Source organism: Salvelinus fontinalis, chromosome 12, assembly GCF_029448725.1.
Source record: "Salvelinus fontinalis isolate EN_2023a chromosome 12, ASM2944872v1, whole genome shotgun sequence".
NCBI classification, from domain to species: domain Eukaryota; kingdom Metazoa; phylum Chordata; class Actinopteri; order Salmoniformes; family Salmonidae; genus Salvelinus; species Salvelinus fontinalis.
The window spans coordinates 44,521,043-44,535,617 of record NC_074676.1 but is presented as its reverse complement, the minus strand read 5'-3'; the positions used below and the strand labels follow the sequence as shown (position 1 = coordinate 44,535,617).

General features: G+C 40.3%; 1 protein-coding gene across 5 annotated transcripts; it reads right to left on the bottom strand.

Annotated features, from left to right (window-relative positions):
• Window positions 1-1,537: 1,537 nt before the first annotated feature.
• On the bottom strand, window positions 1,538-10,868 carry dynlt2b (dynein light chain Tctex-type 2B). 5 transcript variants are annotated; one of them, XM_055940921.1, is made up of 5 exons: window positions 10,671-10,868; window positions 7,855-8,000; window positions 3,416-3,485; window positions 2,296-2,359; window positions 1,538-2,208 (listed from the first exon to the last, which is right to left on the bottom strand). In XM_055940921.1, exons 1-5 carry the CDS (start codon window positions 10,727-10,729, stop codon window positions 2,083-2,085), a joined length of 465 nt encoding a protein of 154 aa, XP_055796896.1. In that variant the 5' UTR covers window positions 10,730-10,868; the 3' UTR covers window positions 1,538-2,082. The 5 variants fall into 5 exon arrangements, with proteins under 5 accessions (XP_055796896.1, XP_055796897.1, XP_055796899.1 ...); XM_055940922.1 differs by having other exon boundaries at window positions 7,855-7,988; window positions 10,671-10,866; XM_055940924.1 differs by having other exon boundaries at window positions 1,538-2,213; window positions 7,855-7,988; window positions 10,671-10,865.
• Between the last annotated feature and the right edge of the window lie 3,707 nt (window positions 10,869-14,575).

Sequence of the window (14,575 nt, the reverse complement as noted above, 5' to 3'; positions counted from 1 at the left end):
ACTGCGCCACCAGAGTCTCTGGGTTCGCCCCCAGGCTCTGTCGCAGCCGGCCGCGACCGGGAGGTCCGTGGGGCGACGCACAATTGGGCCAGCGTCGTCCGGGTTAGGCCGGTAGGGATTTCCTTGTCTCATCGCGCTCCAGCGACTCCTGTGGCGGACTGGGCGCAGTGCGCGCTAACCAAGGGGGCCAGGTGCACGGTGTTTCCTCCGACACATTGGTGCTGCTGGCATCCGGGTTGGAGGCGCGCTGTGTTAAAGAAGCAGTGCGGCTTAGTTGGGTTGTGCTTCGGAGGACGCATGGCTTTCGACCTTCGTCTCTCCCGAGCCCATACGGGAGTTGTAGCGATGAGACGAGATAGTAATTACTAGCGATTGGATACCACGAAAATTGGGGAGAAAAGGGGATAAAACTGTATTTACAAAAAATATATATATATATATACATATATGTTTTAAAAGTCCAAGACCAACTCACCAATATTGCAATCCTCATCCAGATCATTTTCAGTTCCACATCCTCCTCATCTTCACGGTCGTTCTCCTAGTGAACTGACGAAACCTCCTTTAAATGGCAACTTGTTAGGGCTCATTTAGTCTAGACTAGAGCAAGTGCACCAAAGGGATTGCACACAGTTGAACTGACAGAAAAAAGTCAGACAAAAGTCCCCTCTTCAAAGACAAGCATGTCACACATTTACACAGATGCAAATATAAATACATTTAACAAAACTAAACCAAAAAAAAAATACATAAAAAGTTATCCATGTTTTTACCACAGCATAGACAGCTTAGCTGATAACGTCAGTAAAACCATACCAAAACTTAAAATGGGGCAGAAGTATTTGTGTTGTGATTCTGGATGGCCAGATAGCTAACAACAATGACAAGAAACTGCCATGCTTCTGGATGGCCAGATAGCTAGCAACAACGACAAGAAACTGCCCTGGTTCTGGATGGCCAGATAGCTAGCAACAATGACAAGAAACTGCCCTGATTCTGGATGGCCAGATAGATAGTAACAATGACAAGAAACTGCCCTGATTCTGGATGGCCAGATAGCTAGCAACAATGACAAGAAACTGCCCTGATTCTGGATGGCCAGATAGCTATCAACAGTGACAAGAAACTGCCCTGATTCTGGATGGGCAGATAGCTATCAACAGTGACAAGAAACGTTTTTCCTATACTGGTCCCCCGTGGGAATCGAACCCACAATCCTGGTCTTGCAAGCACTGTGCTCTACCAACTGAGCCACACGGGACACATTTGAGTGGTGAGAGATAGACAATAATTCAAAGTCGAAAGTGTACTGAGGACCCAGCTGCAAAGTACGCTAGCGCTTCCAGGTAATTACCAGGGAACATATTCACTGGGGAACTAGCTGGATAAACCTAGCTACATAAAGTGCATGCATCTATGGCTACAAGATAGGAAGTTAACAATTGCTCATTTGTTTGTGCCTTCCTCATTAGCAAGGATGTCTGTATTAAATTAAAGAGTCAATTGCAGTACCCAATGACAAGTCAAATAGCCAATATATTTGAAATGAATTACATTTAATAAACTAATCTTGTATACAAATAGCAATAAGGGTGATGTAAAATGACACGCATTAGAAAGAAAACATTGGCAGACAGAATTTAACACCATGTTACAGCTACAGTCTGTGTGTAGGTTATGCATGTTTTATTCTAAGGTTGACCTGACATTAGTATGAATAAAACAGTATGAATAAAACAATAAAACAGTCTTGTTGTCCTCTGCAGTGAAGCATGGCCACAGTCCTCTGTCGGGGTATTTAACTGTAATTTGCTGCTACTTACAAAAAAAACACAACAGAGATTGCACAGTGCATCTTCTCCGGGGGAAGGGCCAGTTCTAGACTCGAATCCACAAAGCATCTCAGTGTAGAAGTTCTGATCTAGGATCTGTCCATGTAATCCTATTCACTATGATCTAAAAAAAAGGTTAAACTGATCCTGGATCATCACTTCTACTCGGAGATGCTTTGTGGACCTTTTCCTGTCTTTGTGGACATCTTATGTGGAGCACTCTCATTTTAAAGTTCTTGTGTCAAAGTAATTATGCAATTACTGAAGTCATGACTGCAAAAGTGCTTTTAAAATAGCAAAGCCATTGCAAAATTTTCCCATCTTCTTTTGTCCTCAGTAGAAATAACTGCCAAAAGCAGCCGCCACACAGAACAAACTGTCCTAGAGGAGGGAAAATAGTAATTATCACGGACTATCAAAAAATGACAATTCCTCATACCAGACCGGAAGATAAAATTCTTACATTCATGAAAATGTCCTGAGCGTAGCTGTCTGTGTCAGCATCCCAGAAACACCTGGCAGCCATCCTGGTGAGACAGGAAGAAGTCATCAGATCCTTTTAAATTAACTTTAACACAAAGAAAGAAGCTTTGGAAATCACAATATAACAACCACAGAGACCAACATAATGCATTTTGACATTAAAGCCACCACTAGGTGTCATACACGCTCCCTGATAAAAAGGTACAGGAGACAGAGCATAGTCCCTTACAGTCTAGTTCTGTTTTAGCCTGTAAGGATACACCACATACAACTACTACTAAAAGCTTTAGGGTACCTTTGTTCACTCTAGTGCTCAACAATGTTTCTATGAGGATAAGTGGGGTCCATCAGACCTGTGAACTAAAAAGATGGTCAGAGATGGTCTTGAAATTGGGCTCACAAATAGTAGCTTGGGAGAAAGGAAAACAAACATCCTCTGTGCATATTATCTAAACGGTATAGGAGCTAGTGCCACATCCTCCGTGCATATTATCTAAACGGTATAGGAGCCAGTGCCACAACCTCCGTGCATATCATCTAAACAGTATAGGAGCTAGTGCCACATCCTCCGTGCGTATCATCTAAACGGTATAGGAGCTAGTGCCACATTCTCTGTGCATATTATCTAAACGGTATAGGAGCTAGTGCCACATCCTCTGTGCATATCATCTAAACGGTATAGGAGCCAATGACACATCTTCCGTGCATATTATCTAAACGGTATAGGAGCTAGTGCCACATCCTCCGTGCATATTATCTAAACGGTATAGGAGCTAGTGCCACATTCTCCGTGCATATTATCTAAACGGTATAGGAGCTAGTGCCACAACCTCCGTGCATATTATCTAAACGGTATAGGAGCCAATGACACATCCTCTGTGCATATTATCTAAACGGTATAGGAGCTAGTGCCACATTCTCCGTGCATATTATCTAAACGGTATAGGAGCTAGTGCAACATCCTCTGTACATATTATCTAAACGGTATAGGAGCCAGTGCCACATCCTCTGTGCATATTATCTAAACGGTATAGGAGCTAGTGCCACATCCTCCGTGCATATTATCTAAACGGTATAGGAGCCAGTGATACATCACTCACTTGACACCTTCTCCTCGCTGCTCTCCAATTACCACTTGTACCACCAGCTTGTATCGGTCAAAGCCCACATCTGTTATTGGAGAGAGAGACCATTATCATTAACCATATTTGTTACAAGGTAAATTGAAAAGAAAAAAAAAAAAATTATATATATATATATATATATATATATATAACTGTCTGACAGCAAGATCCAGGATTCTTACCGGGTCCAAGTTCAATGTCTAATTATTTTGTGTTTTTACTGAACCTTTATTTTGACAGGGAAGACATCTAGGTCTCAATATCTCTTTTCCAAATGTGGAAAGGCACCAGAACATCAACATTAAATGTATTTTGAATTTTGTTCCAGCAATACTGTGCATTAAAACTAAAAGCAGATTTCACTAGCTCTGTGGAGACCCTAGAAACCTCAATAGTTAACCAATCCTGTGAACAGGTTAGGCAACTCGGGCGTCTATACATCAACAACAAAGTTAGATAAGACGGAAGTTTATGAAGAAGGGCCTTGTCAACAAAAAGGGAGTAATGTAGAGATCTGTGGTTTTTTAGTGAAGTCCAGCCAACCTTTCGATACAGGATACAGTGACGAGTATCAAAACTGTCCCCTGTAACAAAACAAAGTGCACTATGGTAGATGGCATCTAAAGGTTTAAGAGTAGTAGCAGCTGCACTTCGATAAATAATATCACCATAATCAAGAACAGATCAAAAGGTTGACTGATCTGCTTCCTACTGCTTAGAGAAAGACACCATCTGTTTCTGTAGAAAAAGACAACTTTTAATCTTAGCTTCTCAACCAGCTCATCTATACATGTTTTTTTAAACGGTCAAATCCATATTAATCCAAAAGCCTAAGTATTTATATTGGGGAACACGTTGGATTGGAGAATCATCTAATGAGTCAACATGTAGTTCATCTGAAACCTTCTTACGAGAGTTTAAAAACAACATGTATTTTGTTTTGCCCGTACTAAGTACATAGATATAACATTTGACTGTAGTTTTGACAAAGCCAGATCAACAGTCAGGGTAACAGCATACATAATAGTATCATCCACATATAGATGAAGTTTACTAATTTTCACAGATTGACCAATGGTGTTTATATAAATAGTGAATAGGTTCCAAAATCAACCCCTGCGGTACACCTTTATGTACTTCTAGATGTAACCCCATCAAATCACGATGGTCTGAGTTCTGTCACTAAGATAATCATGAAACCATGAACAGGTGTCAGAGCTCTGACCTATCGAGGACAACTTATACAATAAAATAGCATGATCACCTGTATCAAACACTTGACAGGTCAAACAAAAAAGCAGCACATTTAATTTTAGTGTCTAAAGCATTGACAAGTTCATTAACAACTGTAGTGGTTGTTGTAATAGTATTATGTCCAGGACTAAACCCTGACTGAAGTGGTTGTTTTAATAGTACTATGTCCAGGACTAAACCCTGACTGTAGTGGTTGTTTTAATAGTAATATGGTCCAGGACTAAACCCTGACTGTAGTGGTTGTTTTAATAGTACTATGTCCAGGACTAAACCCTGACTGTAGTGGTTGTTTTAATAGTACTATGTCCAGGACTAAACCCTGACTGAAGTGGTTGTTTTAATAGTACTATGTCCAGGACTAAACCCTGACTGAAGTGGTTGTTTTAATAGTACCATGTCCAGGACTAAACCCTGACTGAAGTGGTTGTTTTAATAGTATTATGTCCAGGACTAAACCCTGACTGAAGTGGTTGTTTTAATAGTACTATGCCCAGGACTAAACCCTGACTGAAGTGGTTGTTTTAATAGTACTATGTCCAGGACTAAACCCTGACTGTAGTGGTTGTTTTAATAGTACTATGTCCAGGACTAAACCCTGACTGAAGTGGTTGTTTTAATAGTACTATGTCCAGGACTAAACCCTGACTGTAGTGGTTGTTTTAATAGTACTATGTCCAGGACTAAACCCTGACTGTAGTGGTTGTTTTAATAGTACTATGTCCAGGACTAAACCCTGACTGTAGTGGTTGTTTTAATAGTACTATGTCCAGGACTAAACCCTGACTGTAGTGGTTGTTTTAATAGTACTATGTCCAGGACTAAACCCTGACTGTAGTGGTTGTTTTAATAGTACTATGTCCAGGACTAAACCCTGACTGTAGTGGTTGTTTTAATAGTACTATGTCCAGGACTAAACCCTGACTGTAGTGGTTGTTTTAATAGTACTATGTCCAGGACTAAACCCTGACTGAAGTGGTTGTTTTAATAGTACTATGTCCAGGACTAAACCCTGACTGAAGTGGTTGTTTTAATAGTATTATGTCCAGGACTAAACCCTGACTGAAGTGGTTGTTTTAATAGTACTATGCCCAGGACTAAACCCTGACTGAAGTGGTTGTTTTAATAGTACTATATCCAGGACTAAACCCTGACTGTAGTGGTTGTTTTAATAGTAATATGGTCCAGGACTAAACCCTGACTGTAGTGGTTGTTTTAATAGTACTATGTCCAGGACTAAACCCTGACTGTAGTGGTTGTTTTAATAGTACTATGCCCAGGACTAAACCCTGACTGAAGTGGTTGTTTTAATAGTACTATATCCAGGAATAAACCCTGACTGTAGTGGTTGTTTTAATAGTAATATGGTCCAGGACTAAACCCTGACTGTAGTGGTTGTTTTAATAGTACTATGTCCAGGACTAAACCCTGACTGGAGTGGTTGTTTTAATAGTAATATGGTCCAGGACTAAACCCTGACTGTAGTGGTTGTTTTAATAGTACTATGTCCAGGACTAAACCCTGACTGTAGTGGTTGTTTTAATAGTACTATGACCAGGACTAAACCCTGACTGAAGTGGTTGTTTTAATAGTACTATGTCCAGGACTAAACCCTGACTGTAGTGGTTGTTTTAATAGTACTATGTCCAGGACTAAACCCTGACTGTAGTGGTTGTTTTAATAGTACTATGTCCAGGACTAAACCCTGACTGTAGTGGTTGTTTTAATAGTACTATGTCCAGGACTAAACCCTGACTGTAGTGGTTGTTTTAATAGTACTATGTCCAGGACTAAACCCTGACTGTAGTGGTTGTTTTAATAGTACTATGTCCAGGACTAAACCCTGACTGAAGTGGTTGTTTTAATAGTACTATGTCCAGGACTAAACCCTGACTGTAGTGGTTGTTTTAATAGTACTATGTCCAGGACTAAACCCTGACTGTAGTGGTTGTTTTAATAGTACTATGTCCAGGACTAAACCCTGACTGTAGTGGTTGTTTTAATAGTACTATGTCCAGGACTAAACCCTGACTGTAGTGGTTGTTTTAATAGTACTATGTCCAGGACTAAACCCTGACTGTAGTGGTTGTTTTAATAGTACTATGTCCAGGACTAAACCCTGACTGTAGTGGTTGTTTTAATAGTACTATGTCCAGGACTAAACCCTGACTGAAGTGGTTGTTTTAATAGTACTATGTCCAGGACTAAACCCTGACTGAAGTGGTTGTTTTAATAGTACTATGTCCAGGACTAAACCCTGACTGAAGTGGTTGTTTTAATAGTACTATGTCCAGGACTAAACCCTGATTGATGAGAACTTGTTCTCAACTAGCCTACCTGGTTCAATAAAGGTGAAATAAAATAAAAATAAATAAAATTGATTTATATTCAAAATGCATTACTCAGAATGAAGAAAAAAAATTGCAAAGTTGTACATTTACCAAGGATTCTAGAATCATAGACAAGGAAGCCTTGGAATGGGGTGATATTTATTGAGATCACTACTATCCCCGTCCTTATGTCGGGGCAGCACAAGAGCTGATTTCCATACATTTGGCATATTTCCTGATAACAATGGTCAAATTAAAATGTGCGTTATTGAGTCAACAATGGCCGCTGCACATTTAAGCAAACCAGGATCCAATTTGTTGGCGCCTATGGATTTCTTGTTGTCTACTGGTAGCAAAGTATCCAGGTCTTCTTTTAAACTGATGCATGCTTAATATATATGATTTAAGGCCAAACAACACTGCTATAAATGCAAGGTAAGAAAAGTTGTGTTTTATGTCACACGATTTTGGACAAATCTGTCAAGACACCAACCATGAGAAAGGGTGAAACATAGTTTCTAAATCAACTCGTGAACTGTATTAAATGTAGCCATGTTTTCCCATTATATCTTAAAATAATGACATTAAAAAAAAAATGTGGCAGATTATTATCAATGACTTAACAGCTGTAACAAGTTGTCCACCGCAGAAAATCCTCACTGACGCCCAAGTTTATAGACAGATCTTTAAGTTATTTAAGACTGAGTTGGGATGAGGGGTGTGAGAGCCAAAGACACTCTCATTACTATACATTTACTAATCTTATTAGGATAAGAGTTGTTTCACAACGTCAGCCGCAGTCAGAGGCTTTGTAACGGCTGAGTAGTTTCTCACCCTTCAGTTTGTCCTTTATGCAATCTGCTAATGAACGGGACAGAACGCCGACCTCATCCGGATCATACTGCACCCCAGACAGTTGTTCTCTCAGGATATCACGAATGCATTCCTTCACAACAGCTGCTTTGAACCTGAAATAAAAACTAAATGATAAAGAGAGGGAAAGACAGAGACACACACCAGGCTGCCCTGCTAACTAACGTTAGCTAGCTAGATATTAGATAGCTAGATGGCCAACTAATTTTGTTTCATAGCTAGCTATATATCTAGTCTACATAACAGTAAATTGTGCAACAAAATTTCTTGAACATTGACTGCTGCAGCGGCATAGGTAAAGACTGTATATAATATTGGCAAGATATTTGAGTGACCGCTCTAACAATGTGAAATATTCCCTCAAATATGGAAGGCAGGTAGGTGGGAGGCGAGATCAGGTAGGACAATTCTAGCCAATGAGAGGGCAGATATGCATGTAAACTACAGGCCATAGACATAGATAGAGGAATCATCTGTGTAGCTGTGCCATTATAGCGTCTGTGACAGTATGGGCAGCACCATTGAGGCTATCGCCATTTTAAAGTAGTACATTTTATTCGTATTCATTGGCTGATTGCTCCCAACTCATGACTCCCCACACAGTTGACTACTTTAAAATGGTGGAAGCCCTCAATGGCGATGCTAAAACGGGTTTATATCCATGATGAGTTGTCGATCAAATCTCAATGACAACAGGCACAACTCCGATACAAAGTCGTTTTGTCGAAATGACACGTGCATCCACTTATATCAGTAACAACCGGTTCCAATAGTGGAGCTGACAAAGTGGGGGGGGAAATCTGTCGCTCTGCACTTAGCTAACACACATTGCTCCAGGGGAGCTGTACAATGTACACATTTCCATGAGGACAAATTCTTCTTCTATGGTATAATTGTGTTCTCAACAATATGATGTGCATTCCGCCACCTACTGTGCGGGTGAATAATAAGGATCCCAAAAAAGGAAATTATGGAAGTTAAAAAAAAATCTATCATCATGCAAACTATCAAAAAATGTATGAATTAAACATTTATTTTTTTAATACAAATAAAATCAGGTCCCTACAAAGGCTCAATGGACTCCTGTGAGGGGAGGACATTACCTAGTAACAATAGTCCGTGCAGTGATTCTGCAGTTTAGTCTTGGAGCCCCAAAAACTTCTCGGCTGCAGATATAAATCATGTCCAGCTTCTTGGACTTCTTTGACAATTGTGCTGTACAATTAATCACTGTGGATACACTTCACAATGAGTGAGTCCAGATCACCCGATTGACTTAAAACAACTGGTTGCATGGCATCCACCACCATATCTTCAACACTATTGTCTCTTGCTCCTTCGACTCTCTTCACCGCCTCCACATAAGAGACCTGCTGCATAGCCCTGATCCTTGACACCTCAACCTCCTTCACCCTAACAGGATACGCAGAGGAAGTCCAGAGTGTGATCCCAACTACAGTTGCAATGTTTTCCCATTGACAGATTCTTCAATACTATACTTCTCCCGTCTGCATACATTTGACACGTGACCATATCCTTTACAATTCCCACATTGTAATGTTTGTGTAACAGTATAACTTTACGTCGTCCCCTCGCCCCGACACGGGCGCGAACCAGGGACCCTCTGCACACATCAACAACAGTCAACCACGAAGCATCGTTACCCATCGCTCCACAAAAGCCGCGGCCCTTGCAGAGCAAGGGGCAACACTACTTAAGTCTCAGAGCAAGTGACGTAACTGATTGAAATGCTACTAGCGCGTACCCGCTAACTAGCTAGCCATTTCACATCCGTTACATTTGGACACAAATGCTCTCACTGCACACCTCACATTAGGTAGAATGCTAACAAACAATGCATACAAAGTAGCATGATCAATTCAACTAGCTGACGGATAGGCATCAACTTACCACGTAGCTTATTCTTAATGTTTGTCCATAGGCTGCCAAAGTGAGGGCAGACATTTTCCAGAATAAACGTGGTGAGTGAAAACCTTAATTAATTAAATAGCCAACTCCCTACCTGGTATCTTATTCTGCCACTATACAACTTTGTATCCGTTGTTTGTTGACAACCTTGTCATTACGAAGTTTTTGGAACAGATTCCTTTTGGAACGTTCCACAAATTATATCCACCCTCCTCAAACAATAATAACATCGATAGGCTTTTCTCCTTCCTTCCATTTACCATACGGGTCAGGCGACGTACACTGACCACTCCTGTGATTTTCTGACTAATGTACTCGTCATCTATATCCAACGAGACTCCAGCTATAACTCATTTGGCAGGCGCCCTTCTCCGAAGATCAATACATGTTCCTTCTGACGTGAACAACTTAGCCAGATCCAGCGCACGCTTCTTCTGTTCTTCATCAACACAATTAACCAAAACTCGGCCGCTTCTAGTCACCTTGATTGAATCGACATTTCTTCAGTCCTATAACGTTATATTACAAATGGAGTTCCCAAATTAATATCCTAACGCAGTGCATTATTGGGCCAATCCTTGTCTTCTACCACAACTTTTGCTCGTTTTGTTCCATTCTTTGATTTCACTATTTTACATTCATTGTCACACACTTCACTTTTGGACACTTTCAGATTCAAGCAGTCGCCATTTCCTCCCAACCACTGCTACCTTACTCATTCGAACCTCCAACGACCACCCAAATTATTTTCGTGGGCGCAATAAAACATCTCACTTCGCCTCTTCCTCTCTTGCATAGCTAACGTTAGCTAGCTAATTTTACCGCTAGCATTGAGTGTGGCAACTTACTTGTGATGATAATTCGGTCTAATGAGGTAAGTATTTCCTCCGGTATCTGCTCCCTCCATTTTAACTGCGTTTGTATTATGGTAAGAAAGCTAATTTAGCAAATAATACATAAAAACATGGAGATTGAGCTACAGCCTCAAGAGGACAGAATAAATGTTTGCTTATGTTACCATAACAACATTTCCGCTTCCGGAAGTGTAAAGAACCAAGCGTATCCTTCTCTCAACGGTTGTTGGAACCGCAAGGTCTCGTTCAAGACTTCAAATGTTGAACGTTGTTACGACAACATCTTCCAAGAGCCAATTTGAGTTCAAAATAATTAGCCAAAAATAAAAAATTACGTAAATAATAATATTTATATTGTAAGCGACAGTGAAGAAATGCACATTGGGAGATTTTTTTTTAAACAAAATATTGTGATTTCAATTGTATGAAACATTTAGAGAGAATTCATTTGATATTTGCATCCAATCTTTCTTTAGTCAAACAACATATTTTCACTCAAGGTTCTTGTTTCACCTTCCTATAAGTCATCTTTTCTCTCAATTAGGATTGGTAGTCTTGACTTGGAGGCGAGGTTAGGGGGATGGGTAATAAAGGTCATTAGGAGACTGAAATAACTTGTTCTTTAGTATCCTAAACAACAAGTTTCCATGCCCTACTTTTTATTTTTAATAAAGTTATTTACCCCTTCCCCCAACCCAAGTCCCCTTACCTTAAACCAGGTTTGTATCCTATTCACAACCCTTCCCTTTAAATGTAAACCCTTACCCTAAACCAGGTTCATATCCTCTACCCAACCCCTCCTCCTCTTATTTTTATTTATTTATTTTTACTTTAATTCTTTACATTTTAAATCCATAAAAGTTTGTTTTAAACAAATCAAGCTGAGGATAGAAAAAAAGGAGAACCACCCCATCCCACTTGTACCTTGGCAAACCTGACCTTTGGATAAACCACTTCTCCAATCTTTTTGGCTCTATAACAAAGAACAAAGAACAAACATCAAAAACATATACATGATCAAATAGAATCAACTATTAAAGACTACCAGAACTCACTGGATTCTCCAATTACATTGAATTAACTACAGGACAAAATACAAACCCTCCAACCCCAAAAAAGCCTGTGGGGTTGATGATGTAGACCACAAATTTCAATTGGCTACAGTTAAACTGTTTATCATCCTCAACTCTGGCATATTCTCCAGTATTTGGAAGCAGAATACCTGGGTAGAGGATATGAACATGGTTTAGGATAAGGGTACAGGTTGGGAATATGATACAAACTTGGTTTAGAATACCTGACCACTGTGACTGACTCAAAATTAAGGAAATCTTTGACTATGTACAGACTTGCTATTGAGAAAGGCCGCCGAAAGCAGACCTGGCTCTCAAGAGAAGACAGGCTATGTGCACACTGCCCACAAAATGAGGTGGAAACTGAGCTGTACTTCCTAACCTCTAGCCAAATGTATGACCATATTAGAGACACATATTTCTCTCAGATTACACAGAACGACAAAGAATTCGAAAACAAACCAATTTTGATAAATTCCCATATCTATTGGGTGAAATACAACAGTGTGCAATCACAGCAGCAAGATCTGTGACCTGTTGCCACAAGAAAAGGGTAACCAGTGAAGAACAAACACCATTGTAAATACAACCTATATTTAGGTTTATTTATTTTCCCTTTTGTACATCAGTACAACACTGTATATAGACATAATATGACATTTGAAATGTCTTTATTCCTTTGGAACTTTTGGAAGTGTAATGTTTACTGTAACATTTTTATTGTTTATTTCACTAAGTGTTTATTATCAAGTTCACTTGCTTTGGCAATGTTAACGTGTGTTTCCCATGCTAATAAAGCCCCTTAAATTGAAATTGAATTGAGAGGGAGAGGGGGAGAGAGGGAGAAAGAGACCGGGAGAGAGAGAGAGGGAGGGAGAGAGAAGAGAGCGAGAGGGACAGAGAGGAGAGGGGTGGGGAGGGAGAGAGAGAGAGAGAGAGGGAGAGAGAGAGAGAAAGAATGAAGGAGAACGAAAGGTGGAGAGAGAAACAGATAGATGGGGAGAGAGAGAGAGAAGGAGGGAGGTAAAACAGAGATGGTGTGTAGACAGGGAAAGGAGGTAAAACAGAGTGAAACAAAAAAACAAGTGTAATGTTTACTGTAACATTTTTATTGTTTATTTCACTAAGTGTTTATTATCAAGTTCACTTGCTTTGGCAATGTTAACATGTGTTTCCCATGCCAACAAAAAGTCCTTAAATTGAATTGAAATAGAAGAGGGCATGAAGCCCAGAGATGTCACTACCAATACCAAAGGTCGTCGTTGCTCAAATAAGAACTGAAACGCACTCTGAGACCATCAAGACCCACGCCTCACCCCATTGGTCATTCAATAGCAAATGGGCTCTAAGCAACGCTTCCACCGCCGTGTCCAAAGGTAAGCTGTCCAAAGTGGCAAGGTAGTTAGCTAGCTAGGTACTGTCCACGTAGCAGAACTATAAAAAATTCAGCCAGCTGTGATTGACTGACAGATATCGAGCTATATACCATGCTGTATGTAAACTGAGCAGGTTAGCTAATGCATTAGATATGGCTATGAGCAGATGAGGTCTACCATGGGAATATGTAAAAAATAACAGTGGAGTTGTTGCCAAGATTGGGCCACTGCACTATACACTACATTGGATGTTCACGTTTTATTTTTGATTTCCTGCTGCCAACACCAACCAGCTGCCTGGCACAGCCTGACAGCCTGGTTTAGAACCAGTACATCCTGGCCCAATCCACTCCTGCCTCCCTGCTGCTTGCCCCTCACTGCGCTGGTTAACACAGAGATACTTGTAACACCTTTGTAGTAATGTGACTCCACCATGAACCAATAAAAAATAAATACAAAAAGATTGTATAGAAATCCCCCCACCCTCACCCCCCAAAAATAGGCTATTTACTATATAGGTGTTCTGGTTGCAGGTGCTTCACAAAACCTGCGATGGATCAGATCAGATTCATGGAATTGATTCCTTGGTTTCTCCATACAGATCCTGCAGACTGCTATAGACCAAGAGACAAAAATAAAAATAAAAAAATCAGCCACAATATGTACTTTTATAAGAATTAATGACACTTTGTTTTTATTTACAGTTGAAGTCGGGGAGTTTACATACACTAAGTTGACTGTGCCTTTAAACAGATTGGAAAATTCCAGAAAATGATGTCATGGCTTTAGAAGCTTCTGGCTAATTGACATCATTTGAGTCAATTGGGGGTGTACCTGTGGATGTACTTCAAGGCCTACTTTCAAACTCAGTGCCTCTATGGTTGACATCATGGCAAAATCAAAAGAAATCAGCCAAGACCTCAGAATTTTTTTCCCAAATGCCTGAGGGTACCACGTTCATCTGTACAAACAATAGTATAAACGCAAGTATAAACACCATGGGACCGCGCAGCCGTCAAACTGCTCAGGAAGGAGACGCGTTCTGTCACCTAGAGATGAACGTACTTTGGTGCGAAAAGTGCAAATAAATCCCAGAACAAGAGCAAAATACCTTGTGAAGATGCTGGAGGAAACAGGTATAAAAAAATCTATATCCACAGTAAAACGAGTCCTATATCGACATAACCTGAAAGGCTGGTCAGCAAGGAAGAAGCCACTGCTCCAAAAACCGCCATAAAAAAAAACCAGACTACGGTTTGCAACTGCACATGGGAACCTAGATCGTACTTTTTGGAGAAATGTCCTCTGGTCTGATGAAACAAAAATAGAACTGTTTGGCCATAATGACCATCGTTATTTTTGGAGGAAAAAAGGGGGAGGCTTGCAAGCCGAAGAACACCATCCCAACCGTGAAGCACGGTGTTGTGGGGGTGCTTTGTTGCAGGAGGGA